General features: G+C 37.5%; 1 protein-coding gene across 4 annotated transcripts in view; it reads left to right on the top strand.

Moving 5' to 3' along the window:
• Positions 1-216: 216 nt before the first annotated feature.
• Positions 217-20916, top strand: part of TFG (trafficking from ER to golgi regulator) — a 30571-nt gene continuing 9871 nt past the window's right edge. The window contains exons 1-6 of one of the 4 annotated variants that reach the window (XM_057697740.1): positions 217-503; positions 4794-5022; positions 8657-8740; positions 12249-12395; positions 16225-16392; positions 20370-20498. In XM_057697740.1, the coding sequence (XP_057553723.1) occupies positions 4839-5022; positions 8657-8740; positions 12249-12395; positions 16225-16392; positions 20370-20498 (712 nt within the window). In that variant the 5' untranslated portion in view covers positions 217-503; positions 4794-4838. Of the gene's footprint in view, positions 504-4793; positions 5023-8656; positions 8741-12248; positions 12396-16224; positions 16393-20369; positions 20511-20916 lie in introns of all 4 variants that reach the window. The other 3 variants (XM_057697737.1, XM_057697738.1, XM_057697736.1) reach the window with 3 other exon arrangements.

Here is a 20916-nt window from a genome sequence, read left to right as displayed (position 1 = left end):
CGTCTAGAACAGCACACTACGCCCCACCCACAGGCGAGAGACGGGAAATACTAGCTTTCGGGAAAACCGGAAGTGCCTGGTCACGCCCCGCGCATGCGAGTATCCGCCCAGCTCGCACGTACTACGCTGGGTCGTCCAGTGAGAAAGCAGAGAGTCAGGCCCCTGCAGGCCCCGGCGTCGTCAGTCCCTCGCGCCACGCCGCTGCGCGTGCGTTCTGGGCTCGCCTGCTTGCTGTGAGGCGGAGCGAGAGGACAGATTTTCTTACTGCTCCCGCCCCTCTTCTTTCCCCACCTGCCACGTCCTGGGCCCGAGCTCTCGCTAGGCTTGGTGGGTCCGTGCGATTGGCCGGGGCCCGCGCGAGCCTGCCAGCGAGGTGCGGCGGCCGCGGAGGGCAGCCGAGTGGGCCGTGACCGCAGCCTTCCCTCAGCGCCCCACGGTGGCGGCCTCGCGCCAGTCGGATCAGCGGAGACCAGCGGAGGGGCGGCAGCGGCCTCGGGAAACCGGTATGGCCGCCGGAGACGGGGGCGGGGGGGCGCGGCCGGTCTCTCGGGCAAGGCGGGCCGGGAGACGTGGAAGCCCTGGGAGGGCCTCGTTCGAAGCGGCGGGCGCGGGGCGGGTGGGATCGCAGGGGTCGTGGGAAGGGGCTGGAGGTCGCGAGGAGGGAGGCCGGGCGGGGCCTCGCGTGGGGGAGGGGAGAGGAGGCCGCGGACAGGAAGGGGGGTCCCCCGCTGGCCACCGTGGCAGCGAAGCGGGCCTCCGGGGGGCTCTAGGGGGTGTTTGGGCCAGCAAGGGCGCTTGCGCCGATTCCGCTTGGCTCCGAGGGGTTGCACTGCCCGAGCGAGAGGAGAGGGACTTTGGGAGGCCTGGGGTGGTTCAGTGCCTCACCCTCAGAGGGGCTTGGAAGGGTGAGAAGGGTGAAGAATGGCGCCTGTGGGAGTAAGTTGATTGGGGTCACTTGGGAGAAACCTCGTTCCTTGGCTGTGTCAGTGCTTAATCAAGCGCCGTCTGGAGGCCCAACCCAGTTTGATAGTAGTGATGACAACTCATTTTTAAGAGTTTACTTTGCTAGGCGCTGTGCTAAGTATTTTAGATACGTGGTCTCATTTTAAATATCACGAGGATTCTTCCAAATTTAGATAGTCTCATTTTGTACATGATGAAAGTGAGGCATGGAGAAGTATTTGCCTAAAGTCACACAGTTAGCAGGGGATATCTTTACCATCTTGCTGCGCTGCCTCTAGTCAGGCAGGATTTGCGGCTCCTTGCATTCTTTGGGATACTCAAGGGTTGGTTTTGCTTAGGATTTCTTAAAGGAAATTGCTACCCTCTGGAGTTGCCTAAGCAGGCCCCTCTGAATTTGTGCAGGGCCCTAACCACAGGGCTAGTGGAGCTGGAGGTTTGGTCACCGAACTTAGATCCTGGTTCAAGAGGCAGAGTTTTATGTGTCTCCTGGGACGTCACTTTATTCTCCAGTTCTGAGAACAGTGGTCCTGTTGGAAGATTTCATAAGTTAGTGGCCGTGTCATTTCTGGGCTTCAGAGGGAGTGGGCCAAGGACAAGATGAAAGGAGGAGAAATGAGGAGAGGAAAAAGCTGTTAGGCTCTCACCAGCAGCCCTGGGAACTAGTAGTTCATAGCAGTTTCTACCTCGTGATTGAAGTTAGAGAAAAAGAGCACCTGGATTCTACAGTTACATGAGAAAATATGGGGATGGGATTTTCCCCGACAGGGAAAATTTTGTGGTACCCTTATTTTTGTGATAACTTGTATGTATGTTTTATGGAGATGACTGCACAAACTGTGGACCACCTTAGGAAAGAAGGCCTGGTTCCTGGCCACAAGTAGTTTACAGTCCAAGGGAAACACCAACCAGTAAGTGAATTTTCAGGCAAACATGGCAGATGCAAAGTAAAAGAGACTCATATTTTCAGATCCATTGAAACTGAGCAACAATTCCTTCATGATCAAAAGGATTATATCAATTATATTTGATGTTGAAAATTTTTCTTAATTAGGGGTATGTTTGTTGTAGGGATTCACTTCTAGTTATGGAAAGAAGGTGCAGTGTGAAGGTTTGACTTAGGAACTAACCTGATAGTACAGCTTTCTTCTTTCAATCCCTGTGTCAGAACTTTATTATTTGTCATTCATCTTTTGTTTAGGGAACAAAAACAAGTCTTTAAGTATTTACTATATGTCAGGTACTGTTCTAGATGCTGCTGAGAATAGGTAGTACCATCTGGTGAAGCTAAGCCCTGGTCCTTAACTACATTATTGGTGGTTTACACATCCTCTAGGTAAGAGAAGGTTACATAGACTGATTTGCTGAAGTTGTTTATTACTCTCAGGCTGCAAGGCAAGGAAGGTGGAATCTTATACCATACTGTTTGAGTAATTATACTTCAGAGCTTGGCACATAGTAGGTATTTAAGTGTTTCCCAAATCAAGAGGGCTGGTTTGGCTAACAGGTGAAGGGGTTTCTATGGAGGTTTCAGTTAATCAGAGTCTTCATGAGAAGCCCATTGTCAGAACTGGCAGATAAAAAACTGTTTTCTTCTTTTATGTTAGGACAAGCATAACATCCAGATCGTATAACACAGTCCACTCTGTTCTGAACTGACCTTAGAGTGTTAGATTCAATATTTAATGCCCCATTTTAAGATAGGGCATTAAAGATTCATTCATAAAAGTAATTTGTTCAGAGGATGTCAAGGGGGTCTAGAGACATTCATTTAAGGCGTAGTTAATTGGAAGGACATGGGGCATTTATATGAATACTATTAGGGCACTTATGTGTACTATTCGTGAAATGAATTAGGATTCATGAAAAGTTTCTTTAAGTATTTGAAGTGTTCGTGTGTTGGGGGCCAGGTGGGGTGCTCGCTCTCTCTCTCTCTCTCTCTCTCTCTCTCTCTCTCTCTCTCACACACACACACACACACACATACACACACACACACAAAGGAGTAAATGTAGAGAATTATGAAAACTAAATATATGTTAATGAAATAACACATTTAAGAGGAAAAAACAGAAAGCTGCTAGTAGAAAAGCATGGTGTTGAAACCAGAATATGGCCAGTAGGAGATTGTAGGGTACTTTAAGTAGTCTGAGAGAGCATTTGCTTGGGGCAGGAGGAGGAAGGAGTTGATACCAAGGAAATGCTCTGTGGTTACAGATACTGTTTTCAAGAACATCTTGGTCTTGGAAAGAAGAGATAGGCCTTGAGAAGACAAGATATTAACACGTTAATTAAGCATAAGTGTATTTTCTGTTATTATATGGCAGTGGTATAAATTACTAGAGACCTCAGACATTATTTTGAATTTAGGATTACAAAGTCATTATAGCAGAAGCACACCGAATAACCTGAAATAAGATTAAAATAAAACCCAATAAGGGGAAATTCAATAGCAAGTTAGTATTTAGTTCTCTGACACTGTCCTATTTAAGTGTGCTGTCTAATCACACACACTCAGGTTTGGGGAGGAGTGTGTTATGGAATGTGTAGAAACAATAGCGGACAGTCTTGTGAGAAAGCCCAGGAGGGTATTACTGATTTGTTCTTTGTCCCCAAGTTCCCAAAACAAAAATTAGAGAACACACTTGTGAGGTCTTTCTTATTTTAGCGAAAAAAAATTAAGACTTAGTGTCCGCACATGCTCTTCTCTTCAGGGTTAGCAGTTAGTATATATAGGCTAATAGGGCTTGGAAGCCAGTATTTATTTCTCCCTTCGTTTAACAGCTATTAAATGATTAACTGTGTGCTAGGCACTGTTCTAAGTTCTGAAAATACAGTGAACAAAACCATTTATTTCCCTACTTTCTAGTGGAAAAGACAACAAAAAAATTAATGCATTTTTAATGTTTGGTAGTGATAAGTGCTTTGCGGAAAAATGAAGCAGGATATGAAAATGACAGTGAAGCCATTTTAAGTTAGATGGCCAGAGAAAACCTCTGAGAAGTTCATATTTGATCGTGTGAGGAGTGGGAAAAGGGTTTGAAATAAAGGAAGCAGCAAGTGCCAAGTCTTGAGAAGGAGAATGTAAAGTATGAGTGTAGCAGGGTAGCCAGGGAGAGAGATGGGAAATGATGGTAAATACTTGGCCAGGGGCCAGAGGTCAGATCATGACCTTGTAGCTCTGTAATTTACCAAGAGTGAGATAGGAATCTATTGGAAGATTTTGAAATAGTGATATTAGATTTTATTTAATGGGTTAACTCTGATGTATTGAGGATAGATTAAAAGCAGACAAAGGTAAAGGGCAGGCAGACCAGTTAGAAGTCTTTTCCAGATGATCCAGAGATGATGGTGGCTTGGATTAAGTTGATAGAGGCGAAGCTACTAAAGTGACTGGATTCTAGAGATATTTTAAAGGCTGTGGCAACTAGATTTGTTGGCAGTTTGGTGTATGTAAGGTGTAAGGAAAGGAGAGGAGCTAAGATTTTTTTTATCTTGAGCAACTTAGAAGGAGAATTGTAACTGAGAGATTACAGGAGAAGCAGATTTTGAAGAGAAGATCAGGAGTTTGTTCTAGACATACTAAGTAAAAAATCTAAATCAGATAAGCAGTTAAACATATGGGTAAAATAATAGACATAAAATAATAAAACTTATTTTCTTAGGCACATAGTAAAATAAAGCCACCTCCAGACCATTTTAACATGAATATGGTAACACTGGAACAGTGAATCTCCTTTGAAAGCCAGAATTTCTTAGATTTTAATAGTAGCTTTGCTTTTCAGTTTTTATAGCTGTTTTATAGCTGTTTAATCATCAAAACCATTTGTCAGTCTTTCTCTAGAGTTATATATATATAGAACATCCTGGAGTCCACCATGAATGGTCAGTTGGATCTGAGTGGGAAGCTAATCATCAAAGCTCAACTTGGGGAAGATATTCGACGAATTCCCATCCATAATGAAGATATTACTTATGATGAATTAGTGCTAATGATGCAGCGAGTCTTCAGAGGAAAACTTCTGAGTAATGATGAAGTTACAATAAAATATAAAGATGAAGGTGAGTGTTTCTCAGTTAGTTTTTAAGAGTCCAAGTATTATATGGTTCTTTTGCCCATTTTTCATTGAAGTCAGAATAAAAATTCTGTTTCCTTCCATGGTAGTTGAGTACCTCTTTCTTTTATTTAATGGGATGTTTATGTAGTTAGTTATGATTCTTTTATAAGTTAGAAATAGCTAAGTGATTTATTATTAGAAGGGGGTTTTAAGTGATAGGACACTTTCACACATTTTTTACAAGCCATTTTTTTCTCTCTCTCTTATGCCTGTGCAATTCTGGTTTCCTTTTTGCTTTGAAACCGAACTTTTACTTGTATTTCCCAAAGCAAAAGGGATATTAGTAGGTATTGAATGAGAAAGGATTTCATGGTCAACTAAGTATGGAAAGCTGGTTTAAAAAAAGACAAATGTATTTCTTTATTGCAGGAATTTTCAAAGTACGTGGTATACTGACGTACGATGTCAGTTTATGCAGTGTTCTCAGACTCATTTGACCATAAAACTTTTTATGGAGGTGGATTTTACATAAGAAATGTTTCATCAAAGACATAGTAGAATTATAGTAGTAGAGTATCTTTATTTCTTTTTCTTTAAACCTGTCTTCTTAACATCTTTACGGAAATTGTGCTTTAGGTAGTTACCAGTATCTTTCTTACCACTGAATTTATTTCCAGTCTGTTTCACCTTGATCTCAATACTTGGCACTGCTGTCCACACCATCCTTTTTTAAATACTCTTATCCCTTAACATCTCTGACACCGGTGCTGTCTTGGTTTTCTTATCACTAATAGCTTCTTTATATCTCTGTGTTTTGGCTTGAAGTAATAGCAGCTATTACAACAGAAGTCTTAAAATCTCAGTGACTTAACACTCAAGAAATCTTTCAGGGACCCAGGTTGACAGGGATCCAGCTCTGATATCTTCAACATGTGACTTACAGCTCACCTTGAGCATTGACAGCCAGCAAGCAGATGCATGAAGACAGAGTGTAGAGTATCACATGTAGATTGTACTCTCTAGGCCTTGAGGTGGTGTATATCGTTTCTGGTAGCATCACGTTGGCCAGACCCTAGTCACATGACTGTGCTGAGATGTCAGTGGGTTGGGAAATGTCCTTGGTTAGACAGGCACTTTCCAACAACTTACACTGTGGAAGGGGTGTATAAATCATTGATGATCAGCTAAGCTGATTATTTTGATACAGGTGTAATTTGCCTTTCTTTTTTTGCAGTGTGTCGTCTAATGGTACCCAAAAGTAATTTTTGAGGGTCACTAATGTTAAGGAACAAAAAAGGAGAGCAGTTTTCTTCCTGTTCTCTTCCCTAGTAATTTCATCAATTTACAGTACATTGCCTTTCACTTGTTTAACTTCCAAATGTGTGCCTAAATTTCATCAATTTGTTTTTTGTTTTTGTTTTTTACTTAACTCAAGTTTTTAATGATTTTACCTGAGATGATTTGCTCTTATCTCAAACTTGGCATATCTTAAACTGACTTTACTGTTTTACCGGCTTTCTCTTAACTCTCTTATTTTTGTTTAGGGAAGGGTCAGCAGACTTTCTTTAAAGGATCAAATAATAAATATTTTAGCACTGTGGGTCACATAAGGCCTCTGTCTCATCTTTTTTCTAGAACCTTCTAAAAATATAAAAACCATTCTTAGTTTGAGGTCCTATAAGCAAAGATTTTTCCATTGGTTGCAGCTTGTAACCCCCTTTTAGGGTATTCTCTGAGGAGACCAGCTTGGCGATTTGAGGTGAGTGATGGGTGCCGCAAGCTTAAAGAAAACACAGACACAGATTTAAGAGAAAGATGGGACCGGGGGACTCAAGACCTCTAGGATCAAGAGCTTCGCTGATTGATCCCACAGCTGCTTTTTTGAGTTCTTGGCATAGCCTAAGGGTCTAACACTCCCAGTTTGGTCCCACAAACAAGGTTATCTTTGAAGTAAACAAACAAAGGCCTCACATGACTGGGGGCAATGATCTTTGTTTGCCTCCTGGGTCTGATTTGAGCAGGGTGTGGATTTGAGCTGGGAGAGTAGAGCAAAGCAGCCCTGGGGGCAGGAGACCTCTCTCAAAAGGATTAAGGGTCTGTGCCCCACCCCTGTTGGCCCCTCTGCGACTTTGCCTGTCTTAGGTTGTTCCTCCCCTGAGGAATCCTACCCGTCTCTGGCTAACCAGCCATCCTCCTGGGCCAAACAGGGTGCTATGAGGTGTGCAAGTGAGAAGGGGGCTGCACCCCAAGAGAGGGTCAATTTTCTGTTTCCATGGTAGCCTATGCCCCCATGGTCTCCATGCCCAGCACCATTAGTTCCTCCGCTGCTCAAGCAGGACATCCTGCATCCAGTCGCTCAGCCCACATACTTTAATTACTTTTAGTAACATATTCAAGGTTTCAGAAAGACTTCTGAAATGTTTTCCCACAATTCTCATTGAAACTTTCACATCTAGTTATCATATTGAATTTGTCTTTTATTGTGTTTGCGTGCTTTGAATTGTACAGATTTGTGTTCCATAGACTGTTGGGCACTAGGTAGAGGGCTGACTTAAGTAAAGAGTTCCTGTCGTCAGAGATATTCTGTTTATGTTGTGGAAATCAGAAAAGAAAAAGGCAGTTATAGACAGTTTCCTTCTTTTACATATATGCTTTATTTTCTTAAAAATGTGTTTATGAGTAGAATCCTTGAAGTTGAGCATTAGATATGTTTGTTGTAAACAGTGAGTCTGGCTGCAAAGAGCTAAAAACTGATAATTCCTCAGTTATGGCTTTTATTGCCATCTTTGTCTAAAATAAGTCTGCCTAATCAGTGTTAAAATTGGTGTAGCAGAATATCGCTGGAGCAGCCCCTCAGCCTCCCCAGGACCCCCCCCCCCCCCCCCCCCCCCCCCGCTGTGTCTGTGAAGAAACCTTGCAGGGGCCCCTGATTAGCTCCTTGCTGTGGCTGCTTTTCTGTTCTTTCTCTCTCTAGCAGTGTTTTTCCTAGCCCTTTGAAAGCTTTTGAACAGGCAGTTGATATGCTAATTACAGTATTCTTTATCCTTGGGATCTAGGGGATTTCGGAATCTTGTGTCTATGAATATTTTTCCTGGGGAGAATTGATAGTTTTCATCTTAGTATTGAGATGGTCAGGGACCTGAAAGACTCCATTGTCTACCCATTTATTAGGACAATTCAGCAAAAAATTTTTTTTTGCAACCTTTTTAGTTACTGTTATATGTGGCTTCCCCTCTATTTGTGTTAGTGGCGTTTTACTGTACTTAGAATTAAAATTTGAACCTTGAGACTCATTATTTTAATTTCTGATAAATTTAAATTTTTTAGAATGGGAAAGATTTCAGTCTAAACTGTAAGCTCCTCCTGGTGACTAGTAAAAGATTACTTAATGCACTAATCTTAGCTATGTGTTGGCTCTTCTTATGAGGGTATGATAAATATCTTGCCATAAAAGTAATAAGCAAAATTGATTTAGTATCCTTTTGAACGAATACATCTTTCCTAGATCTTTGTGTTTGTTTAAGGTTTTTATGGGAGATGCTAATTATGCTCTGTGGTCTGCATTTTACATTTTAATTGAACATATATCCTAGTTTACTGCTGGTGCAAATCTGAAACTTTTTTTTTGTTTGTTGCAGATGGAGATCTTATAACAATTTTTGATAGTTCTGACCTTTCCTTTGCAATTCAGTGTAGTAGGATACTGAAACTGACATTATTTGGTAAGTGGTAAACTTTCTAATAAATTTACTATTTTATTTTGTATTTTTATGGAAAAATTTTTAGCTTTTTTCCTTTTAAAGACTCAGAATTAAGTGATAACTTTTTCAGCTATACCAGAATTTTTAAATTAAGGTTTAACTATATTTTTTTTTTTTTGAAGATTAATAGAAAGTAGGCATATTTTAAATAACCCATCTGCTCAGTTACCCTAAAGAGTAATGTGTGCCACTTGTATAAGTGTCTCCAGGATTGAAAATAATTTCAGGGTTAAAACTACCTTTAAGTTTAGTTTTCTAAGAATATATAATTATCTTTTCTAATGTAGTATGTTTTTACTTATTCTCAGGGTTTAACATATAGGCCTGATAATTTTTAGACATTATTTTTCAAGGAGTACTTAAAGATTAGAGATCTGATAAAAAAACAAATATAAGATGAATTTTAATCTTTTAGATTTTGCTTTCTTATAGATTATAGATCATGATGGATTTGCAAGGCAGAATGCTTAAGGGACAAGATAGAGATTATTGCAGACTTAAAGTGGTAGCGTGATTCTGTGAAAAATAAAATGTGGACTTTTTTCTGGTTGTTTTGGTTAGTATTTTTAAGAAGTTATGTGGTACTGACCATTACAATTCCATGAAATATGATCATGGCCAATTGATTTAATCTGTATTTATTTCATCTCTATCAAAGGTGAATATGAATCATTTTAAAATGCTAATAAAAACTTAAAAATTTTTTAAAATAAAAGTATCATTTTACAATATTGAATCTAAAATACTTAACCACTGCTGGCCAGCTGTCAGGCAGATTAGATAAACTGAAAATCTTTATCCCAGAAACACTGAGGATGTGGTAGATAAACTATTTCAAATATATTTTTTGAATTACACATCTGACCTTGTTCAGAAATGTGAGGAAAATGCCAGGAGCAAAATATAGCTGGAATTAAAAACCAGGGCCTGAAGTACAAAAGCTGAGAGTTGGGATGCTTTTGGTGGTGATGGTGAAGATTTTAGTCTGCATAATCTAAGGATTTGTCATTTGGTGTCTATGTAGTATAAGCCTTGGGTCCTAGGCTCCAGTGGCTATACTCTCAAAAAGAATATTGGTAGAGGAAAAATCAAGGAATTGACAAAGGAAACTCATATACCCTGGGCTGTTAGGGGTTTGTGAAAACTCCCTTGAGGATTCATAACTTATGATCCTTTGGGAACTCCCAAGCCTAGATACTACCATGAAAAATTGCAAGAAACAAGGCAAAAATCTCTCTGGAGGATATATGTTCTCAGTCCAAATCACATAGGCTTCTCATAGATAAAATCCTCTTGATGAATTTAAGAGATCAAAACTGTAAGACACATGTAACATCCATGTAAGCAGGAAACAATGGATACTACTAATAGTAGGATTAGATTTCCAAGAACTTCAGTTAGTAGAAGTGATAATAAGACATATATTAAAAGTTGTTAGACATAAAAGAAGAAATAAGCATATATGAACTAGGCACTATGAAAGAAGAAACAGATTAAAAAAACTTAAGGTAGATAAACAACAAGGACCTGCTGTATAGCACAGCGAACTATATATATATGTATAAGTGAATCACTTTGCTGTACACCTGAAACTAACACAATATTGTAAATCAACTATACAGCAATTAAAAAAAAAAAATCCCCCCCCCCCCAAAAAAAGGAACTTAAGGTAACTTGTGGAAATGGAAAAATAGTAGTCATTGAAATTAAATACTAAGTGGAGAGTTAGAATAGCAGATTAGTCACAGCCAAAGAGGGAATTAGTAAACTGGAAGATAGTATAAAGAAGTGACAGAATAGAGCATAAAAACACAGAGATGGAGAATAATGAGAGGGAATTTGAGAAAGTCCAGCCTATTTCCATTAAGACTTTAAAGAAGGAGAGAATAGGGGAGTGGAAATATATGAGGAAGTAATGACTGAAAAATTTTTCAGAATTATGTAAAAGATATAAACCCTCAGTTTCAGGAGGCATAGTGAGTCCTGAGCAGGTTAAGTAAAAATAAATCTCCATTGGGTGTATTGTCATGAAGCTGGGGAATATATAAGACAAAGAGATGATCTTAAAAGTAGCCTGAGCGAATAAGACTGATCACCTAAAAAAAGCAGTTAGACTGTTAGTAGACGTCTTCATAGTAACAATACTAGGAACTAGAAGTCAGTAGAATAACATCTTCCACTGTTCAGAAAAAGATGGGTAGAAAAGTAGCATTCTGTAGCATTCTGTTAGACTTAAGGAATATGGGGAAATAACATTTTCAAACAAAGACTGAGAATTTACCAGTCATGGACCCTTGTTAAAAGAATTTTTTAAAATGGTTCATCAGCAAGAAGGAAATTGAGTCCAGAAGAATGGTAAAAGGTGCAAGAAATGATGAGCAAATAAACTGGTTAACGTGTAAATTTAAATGAGCACTGATTATTAAAAAATAATAATAGTTTTAGGAGTATAGAAACAAGATGGGACAAATACTGAGCAATAATTATATGTAAGACAGAAGAGGATGGTAGGAATTAAAATATTTCAAAGACTTGGATTCTTTGGGAGGAGGGTAGTAATTAACTTCGGTTTTTTAAATTGAACTATGCGTTTCTAAGATGTAAGAGTGATTAATTGAAAGACTAGAACTAGCCGGTATAGGGAAAAGAAGGAAACAAACGGTACTTACTTGGTTAGCTAGATGGTGAGGAAGGAGGAAAAGAAGCAGACAGAAAGCTTGAAAAATAGAAAGTTGCTCAAAATACTAATCACAGTACACATAAACAGACTAAACATACAAGTTAAAAATAATTTACACAAAATGGGTAATTAAATGGGGTAATATTGCCTCCGTTTAAAAAAATAATTATTATTGAATAATCTCTGACTTTTTGTGGCTGATGTGCTGCTTTTGAAGTAACTACTTTGAAGGACAGTGGTGATGTGAATTTATGAATTCTGTGTATTTTTTTAATAGGTTACTTTTTAGGTCAGTTATTTTAGGTAGCTAATTTTTCTTTTTAGATCAGCAGTTAGGCAAGAAGGATAAGAGACCTGTAGGCATATTGTACCTTTAATAAAGTGTCTATTATATTATTTTAAGGCTATAAAAGAATTGTGTGAAATAAAATGAGTTTTTGAAGGTACATAATTTATTAAAAATACTTCAAAGCTTTCTGTATTTTTAATTTATTTCACTGTAGTTGAATTCTTTTAATCAACTTTTTTTTTTTTATAACCATTGTGGGTCATAAGCCATAGATCTGGCATCAGCAAAGACTGATGAGTATTTATTTTTTCCAGAAATAAATAATTAGCGATGAAGAATTCTTTACTTAAAAAGTTATTTGAATGATATCAGTAGATATCTTGCTTGATTTTAACTTTTTAAAGAAGTTATTTTGATTTTTCCTTATTGCATATTATTCTCCTGAAATACTTATTCAAGAATATTTCCTAATTTTAAGAAAATTAATGCTTTTATTCCAGTTAATGGCCAGCCAAGACCTCTTGAATCAAGTCAGGTGAAATATCTTCGCCGAGAACTGATAGAACTTCGAAATAAAGTAAATCGCTTATTGGATAGCTTGGAACCACCTGGAGAACCAGGACCATCCACCAACATTCCTGAAAATGGTAGACCATGAAATCATTTTATTCTGATTTATCCTTCTTATATCTTTTTGCAGATTTTTTTTTTTTAACTCTTCTTTGGCAGGAGTAGGATGGCACCTCCATTGTCACCCTTTCTTATTCCTACGTCTGTGGTAATGTTCAAATCTTTGTTCCCAAACCTGGCTGTTCATCAAGAATGCTGAGAGATTTTATAGCAGTTTCTGGATCTCATCATAGACCTCCTAGAGAGCAGGGCCCAGGGATCCCACTGTTAAAGTGCTCTCTGGGTGATTGTTTTACAACTAGTTTTAAACCTCCTGGGGTTATGACATAGGTCGGTTTTCAAACCCCTTTGACTCTGGAACCCTTTTCAGTATAATAGTTAATTCATGAACCTTAGGAATAGATATCATTTCCTGACTTTTATGGGATACATGAAGTAGTTTCAAGTAAAAGTAATTTTAGATTAGTACATTTCCGATGGTGTATTGTAAAGTTTATCTTAAGCACAGTGTTGATAATGTGTGAAGAAGAATGTATTTTTTTCCATTTTACAGATGACATGTACTATTTATATTAAGATAAAGCAATGTTTATTGACAAATTTGGAACTGAATATAGTTTTGGGACCAAATATAAAATGTAGATTGAAATTTAAGTATGGCTTGAAAGTAGATTTTTTAAAAAAAATTATTTATTTATTTATTTATTTATTTATTCTTTGGCTGTGTTGGGTCTTTGTTGCTGTGCATGGGCTTTCTCTAGTTGCTGCGAGCAAGGGCTACTCTTTGCTGTGGTGTGTGGTCTCCTCATTGCAGTGGCTTCTCTTGTTGTGGAGCATGGGCTCTGGGCATGCGGGCTTCAGTTGTTGCAGAACATGGGCTCAGTAGTTGTGGCTCACGGGCTCTAGAGTGCAGGTTCAATAGCTGTGCGTGCACAGGCTTAGTTGCTCCACAGCATGTGGAATCTTCCTGGAGCAGGGATCCAACCCGTGTTCCCTGCATGGGCAGGCAGATTCTTTCCCACTGCGTCACCTAGGAAGTCCTTGAAAGTAGATTTTAAAAAACTTACTCTCCTCAACTCTTAATGTTCTTAGGTGTTGCATCTTAAAAATAAACTTTTTTTTAAAGAATTTTTGTGTTTGTATGTAAGTTTCACATGCTTAACACTGTCCATATTGTGAAATAGTAGTATTTTATAGACTCTGGATGACTGGCTGTAAGGGGCTTAATAGAAGATGGTTTTGTGGAAAAATGGCACTGTATTATCCCTTGCAACCTTTAGATTCTGAGATATTCCGGTTTTTGGCTCCATTTAAATTTTGGAGTTTTGTTTAATTTAGTTATAGTTTAAATAAAGCTACATTTTCCACCATTTCCCTCTTCCTCCAGCCATGCGATATTGTACTAGTGGTAGATGGCTTGATAAATATTCGGTGATTGATTAGTAATTTCTAGTTTCACCTCTAGATTTCAGAACATATTAAAGAGATTTGCTGAAATACTGCAGTGAGATCCTTCTGGCTTCTTTATGGTGAAACCTTCTCTATTTCAGGTCAAAGCAGTTTGCCTTTTCTGAACCCTGTCTTTCCAAACAAAAATCTCCAATTTTAGATCAAGGATCTGAAGAAAACTTTTGACCATTTTCCCAGAAGAAATCAGAGTTGCTAATGCAACAGCATTTGCCTGTAATTTGAGGAGGTTAAAGCATCTGTAGAATATTATGAATCTTAGATCAAAAATTCAACAAGGAGAGCCAGTACTATGCAGAAATTACATACAGTAGCCTATATCGCTCTAAGGACTAGATTGTAAGCTTTTTGGTTTTGGTGAAACAATCCTTCTATTCACTTATTTCTTGCTACATACTGCTTTTCTTTATTAGTTTATTTCCATGTGTTCATGTGTCTTACTGTTAACCTCTTACCTATGTTAGTGTAAAAGATTAAAAATTGATTTTGTCTCTGTATCTTGGAAATTATCTCATATATTGTTTCTTTATATGGCCATGCTTCTGGTTATTGTGTCCTATCTGAGTTACCTAATGAACTGAATAATACATTCTATGCTTTATTTTTATGGATGGTAGTAACTTATTTTTTGTTTCCTCTCCTGCACTTAAGATTACTTACCTCTTGTCCACCTGCCTTTTATGAAATTTCCTAAGCTTCTAAGCTCTTAGAGCATATTCTGATTTAATAATCTTCTCAAGAAAAAAAAGCATAAAATAAGCCAGAAAAAAGCTATATCAGAAACTGCAAGTCTGGTTTATCAAACAGAACTACCAATCAGCTGTCAGTGCTCTTTAGAACGCTGTGACTTGCCGTCATCCAGAACATGTAGCTGCCTATATTCTCCAGTACTCTACCTCTGTAATGGACTTCTTGGACACTTGCTTTCCTCTGTAAGGCAGATGATGTGTAGGCCACTTTAAATACTGGATTGACCTGTTGCAGTACCTCTTCAGTAGCTACTGGAGCAAGTAGTAGTCTAGTGGACATATATTGTGTTTCCTGATGAATTTAGTTTGCTGTAAGTGGAAGTATGCATAGGTAGTGGAAGGTAGCAGTGTGACGGGAAATAATCACAAGATTGGTATGATATGCTCTTGGGATGTGGCCTTGGAATTAAGAGGGGGGAAATTGGTGAGGAAGGTCGATGACCAGCAGACTTATTTTGAAGAAGTACTTATAGAAGCTTTCTTACAGAAATTTAGGAAGTATTAATGTAACTAGAGGAGTGATAGGAATAAATAAGAGCTGCAAGCCCACGTCTGCGCATATTCCACTTAGTCTGTACATTTTTTCACAAGATAATTTTGGTCTTGATCACAGAGATGAGCTTCTAACTGATGTTCATTTACTTGGTTGGTAACAGAAAGGAATTGATAGTTGTTTGTTATTTGAGTAAATGGTTAGCAGTATTCTTTCTGTTTACTTGTTTATTTTGTTTTTGTTTTTATTTTTTTTGTATGTTGGCCTTAAATTTCTATTCATAAAACGTAGGTTATTCTTGAACCCCTTTTCTTTCACAAGGTAGTAGTATAAATGCCTGTTTAGTACCTTATTATTCTTAGAAGAAAAGAATGGTTTTAAATTTTTCCTGCTCATAGTATTTAAAATTCTATTTTTCAAAATATTTTATTATGGAAAAATTTAAACATACACAAAAGTAGGCATAATATTGTAATGAATCTCATGAACCCACACAACTTCAACAATTACCAACTCACAGTATCATGCCATCTGTATTCCTACACATTTCTACCCCTCCCATGTTATTTTGAGCAAGTCCCAGACACATCTTTTATCTGTAGTAATAAGTATTTTAAAGAAAGACATAGTAAATTAAAAGTATGTACAGTATTGGCTCGAGGTTTCCATATACTTTAATAGTGAACCAGTAGACAAGTAGAAATAAAACATAAAAGTTGATATCATAAGTTTAGTTAAGCTTTTTATCCTTTTAGGAAATAAAGCATTAGTACACAGTATGTGTCTGATACTAGGATATAGGTCATAGGTCTTCAAAAAGAAGGGTAAAAATGTTTCTCTCTGTACAGGTGCTTGTATTTTTTTCCTCATTTAATAATTAGGAAAGGGCATAGATAAAATTTTTTGAAAAAGCTGTTACTTATCTTGCATTTCTTTTTGACCTTTTTTTCCCTAATTTTACAAACACAAATATAAGCAAGTACAAAGAAGAAAGTAAAATGATCTATAATCCTATATTCAGAGATATTCTTAACATTTCAGAGTATATGCACGTATATATTTTGCTGTCATATATATTTTTTAGGCCTTATTGAGTGTAGATAAAATAGAAACAAGTTTTGCTTATTTCTTTTATAGATACTGTGGATGGTAGGGAAGAAAAGCCTGCTGCTTCTGATTCTTCTGGGAAACAGTCTACTCAGGTTATGGCAGCAAGTATGTCAGCTTTTGATCCTTTAAAAAACCAAGATGAAATCAATAAAAATGTCATGTCAGCGTTTGGCTTAACAGATGATCAGGTTTCAGGTAAGTTAGTGACTTCCTCCCATCTTTTATTCCCCTCCTCCTTCCTTCCTTCCTTTTCTTCTTTCCTTCTTTAAGAGAAGATAACTTGGATATGGTGAAGTGCTCAAATCTTAAGGGTTCAGTTCAATAAATGTTTACATATGTGTACACCTATGTAAAACACCGACAAGATCAAGATGTAGATGATTTCCAGCACCCTGGAAAGCTTTCTTATGCCCTTTCCCAGTCAATAGAACTCTCCTCTTTAAAGAATAACCTCTGTTGGTTCAGGTAAATTTTATTGAAAGTAGAATTCAGAGGGTTTATTTTTAAACAATCTGAATCATTTATAATCATATTTCAGATTTGTTGCTGGATTTAAATTATATTTGATGTCTTATTCTCTCTTCTGATCTTAAATCAGGGCAATTTAAATTTAAATGTAGATTTCTGGTTTAATTTAGTGTGGAAACTGCTTTTATTTGAATGTTTTTGACCTTAAAACAGCATCTATACTGTGCTTTCTTTTTATATTTTGGCCATAATTTCTTCAGCAATTTTTCTTCATTCTCTCTTGGGATTCCAATTACACATACATTGGAGAGCTTGGTATTGTCCCACGGTTCTCTGAGGTTCATTTTTCTTCACTCTTTTTTTTCTCTGTGTTCTTTGGATTGAATGATTCCTGTTGATCACTCTTCACGTTCACCGATTTTTTTCTTACCATTTCCAATCTGCTGTTAAACCTTTCTGGTGAATTTTACTCTCAATTATTGTGCTTTCAGCTCTAGAATTTCCATTTGGTTCTTTTTATAGTTTTAATTTTTTCTGTTAAGATTTCTTACCCTTTCATTCATTAGGACTGAATTTCCCTTTAATTAATTGAAGGTATTTTTGTTTAATTCTTTAAAATTATTTATAAAGCTGCTTTGAAATGTTTGCTGCATTCAACGCCTGGGCCAATTTGAAGTCAGTCTCTTTTGCTTGCCTTCCCCCTGAGTATGGGTCACATTTTCCTGTTTCTTTGCATGCCCGACAGTTCTTGATTGAAAAGGGTTCAGTTCAATTGTGGTTGGACATTGTGGTTAATATGTTTTAATAATCTGCTATTCTTCAGAGTGATGCTCTCCCAGCTGAGCTGTTTCAGCAAAGACTTGGAATTCTTTTAGGTTCTTGTGAGGATTTTTTGTTACTGTTGCTCTAGTATTTACTCTTATTACTCCCCCCCACCCCCCACCCCAAGTATAGCTGCTGACAGCTCTGCTCAGTCCTTTCAACTCTAGGTGCTGCTTTTTCTTCTGTGCCCTCTTGGTGTCACCCTCTCCTCTCCTAACTCCATGGTCAGCTGGGGGTTTGGGACTGAGCTTACTCTCAGATTTTAGGTCTCATTCCTTCAGTGACTCTCTTACTCAAGGGATTTTCCCTCCAGATTTCTAGCCGCTTGACCAACCATGAAGCTAACACTGCTTTTCTGCAGTTGGAGCTGCAGAGGTTGGGGCTTGCAATTCTTAACCATTGTAATTCCATTGGGGGGAAACTTTTTTGGTGACTGCTGACATTTGGCTGACCTCCAGTAATTTCAAATAGTTTTTTTCTTCTATTTTGTCCAGGTTTTTAAGTTGTTATTTGTGGGAAGTTTTACCTGATCAATTTACTTTGTCATTATCAGTAAGTGGAAAGATAGGATTTTTTTCTATTTTCTTTTTCTTTGAGACTTTTATGGGATTATTTATTAAAGAGAATTGTGTGACACTCTGAAAAAGAGAGACAAATACTTGTATACAGTGTATGTTCTTGGCAAGAGACATCAGATAAATGGTCCATCTGAAAAACACATTTTTAGAGCAAGTGAGTTAATATAACAGCTTCTTAATATTTAAGACTTCAAGATATGCCAGATAGAGGGAATAAATAGTTATATATGAGGTCAGGCTTAAAATTTTTGATTAGACTATAGTATAGACCAGAATATGATTACTGTGATTCATATTATATTTGAAGACCATTTTTCTGGTAGCTTTGTTTGTTGAAGTAGGAGAAACTGTACACATGGAAAATGCCAGGATACGTTGTAGTTACTCATGTTATGGTATGAAGAACTTGGCTGCAGTAGTGAGCGTGGAGACGGGAAGGAGGGATGAAGTATTACGATAGGATGAGCAGCATTAACTAATAGCTGACGTACAAAGGAGAAAAGAGGAGTCGAAGTAATATTTTTTTAGAATAATAACACAGTGTCTTTGTGTTATCTGTTATTCTTCTTAGGAGGGATGTATGTGCATTTATTTGTCTGCATGTTGATAAATATCAGTGAAATGGTTGTACACAGGAGCGATCAACCATTTTACTCTGCAGTCATCAGTTTCTCTTGCATTACCACTGCCATTATCCTAGTTTAGGTTCTCATCAATACCTGGACTATCAGCTTCCAGCTATGTGCCTCATACAGTGCTAGGTTCTGGGGTATACCAGTGCAAAGGATAGAGGTTTGCCCACAGGGAAATTAGTCTGCTAGTAATAGCAAGTACTTATGTGGAGCTTTCTAAGTGGTATTCACTTTCATAAGCTCTTGGTATATAATCACTTTTTTATTTTTATTTTTAATGTATTTTTATATTAAATCTATTAATATATTTAAATATTTTAATATATTTCTTTTTTATATTTTTTTTTGTTGAGGTATATGGTGTACAACATAGTGATTCACAATTTTTAAAGGTTATACTCCATTTATAGTTATAAAATATTGGCTATATTTTCCGTGTTGTGTTATACATCCTTGTAGCTTACTTATTTTATATATAGTATTGATAGTTTGTACCTCTTAATCCCCTATACCTCTTGCCTCTCCCCCTATAATCACTTTTATTGGCAGTTGCTATAAGCTCTTACTAACTCAAAATCCTTACAGTAACCTTATGAAGTAGGAGTTAGTATTTCTTTTGTACAGTGAGGAAACTGAGGCACAGAAAGAGATCAAGTAACATGCCTAGAGTTACACAGGTATTAAGTGGCAGCATACAGTCTGGTTCTAAAACTTGTGCTTTTAACCGCTCTGCTATATTGCCCAAACAAAAAGAACTTAAAGAATTAAACGTATCTACAATCTACAGTTGTCTTTAGAATGTCTTTTTTTGCCTGTTACAGTATTGGAATTGTAGCAGATTCTCTCCACTTACTTCTTTGTTCATTATTTTAGGAGAATTTTGAGTGGTTCCATGTGTAAGAGAGCTAGGCCTTGTGAGGCAGATGAAAAGAATCAGAAAGGGGCCTGGCCAAAAGAGCTCCTAGTCTAAGAGGAAAGATTGGGCCTGTTCAGAAATACAAAGTAGAGGTTGGTAAGGATCTTAATAAAAGTAAACTCCACAGAAGTTCATAAGTGGAGAAAAGTATTTATGGATGATGAAGGCTTACTGGAAGTGTGGAGTTATAACTGAGTTTTAAGGAATGTTTATTTAGACATGTGAAAATAGGACAGTGGAGAAAACAGTGATTAATGGAATGGAGGCAGAAAAGTATTAGATCTGTTGGGGGAATAGGGAATAGGTTAGTCTAGCTGAAGCAGGCATGTGAAAAGAGGAATTGTGAGAAATGTTGGGACCCTTGAATACCAAACTAGAGGGTTGAACTTGATTTATGGGCAGTGGAGACCCACTGAAGAATGAAATGATACTTTTGGTTAGTCTAAAAACAGATTGCATAAAGTGGTGGATATTGGTATCACAGAGGTGAGTTAGTTTTTGCAGGGAGAGTTTAGGACTCAGGTATATAGTACTTTACACTTTAAAGCGAAGGATTTCCAGTTGTAGCTTTGAATTCTTGAGAGATTGGAGCAAAGGATAAAAGTATATACATCAATATAGAAGGCTGCATTTGGGTTATGCTTATTCTATAGTAAGGATTCTTTTATTTTTAGTCTCTTAACCAAACTTATTAATTGAGCTTGTTGGGGACAGGTCTTATATTAGAAACTGAGCTGACTTTTCATGACCACCCAGGGCCACCCAGTGCTCCTGCAGAAGACCGTTCAGGAACTCCCGACAGCATTGCTTCCTCCTCCTCCGCTGCTCACCCACCAGGAGTTCAGCCACAGCCGCCACCATATACAGGAGCTCAGACTCAAGCAGGTCAGAGTGAAGGTAAAATAGAGCTTAGAGTACATGTGCGGAAAGGTACATGTGCAGTAACGTTTATTATGGCATTGTTGGTAATGGTGAAAAGCTTACATGTGCATTCACGCTGTGAACATGGTTGTTAAAATTTTTGGTGTGCTGACGTAGTATGCTTTGGGTTAAAAAAACCAAATAGAACAATGTGAGGTATGCTTCTGATTATTGAAAAGAAAAAAACCTAAAAAAGTTTAAAGCATAATATTTAGGTGCTATTTTATTCCCTTCTTCCTTCCCCTCTTGCAGCTGTGTATTATTTTTGTAACTTAAAAAGATTTTAAAAAATAGAGGTAAAGCATAATGTTAGTTAAGTAGTTTTTTTGAAAGATAAATAGCCCTTTATATTTGTGTGCAGTTAGCAATATGTCTTTTGTGG

This window comes from Hippopotamus amphibius, chromosome 10, assembly GCF_030028045.1.
Source record: "Hippopotamus amphibius kiboko isolate mHipAmp2 chromosome 10, mHipAmp2.hap2, whole genome shotgun sequence".
Taxonomy (NCBI): Eukaryota; Metazoa; Chordata; class Mammalia; order Artiodactyla; family Hippopotamidae; genus Hippopotamus; species Hippopotamus amphibius.
The sequence above is the reverse complement of the archived record's forward strand: the minus strand, read 5'-3'. Positions and strand labels throughout refer to the sequence as shown.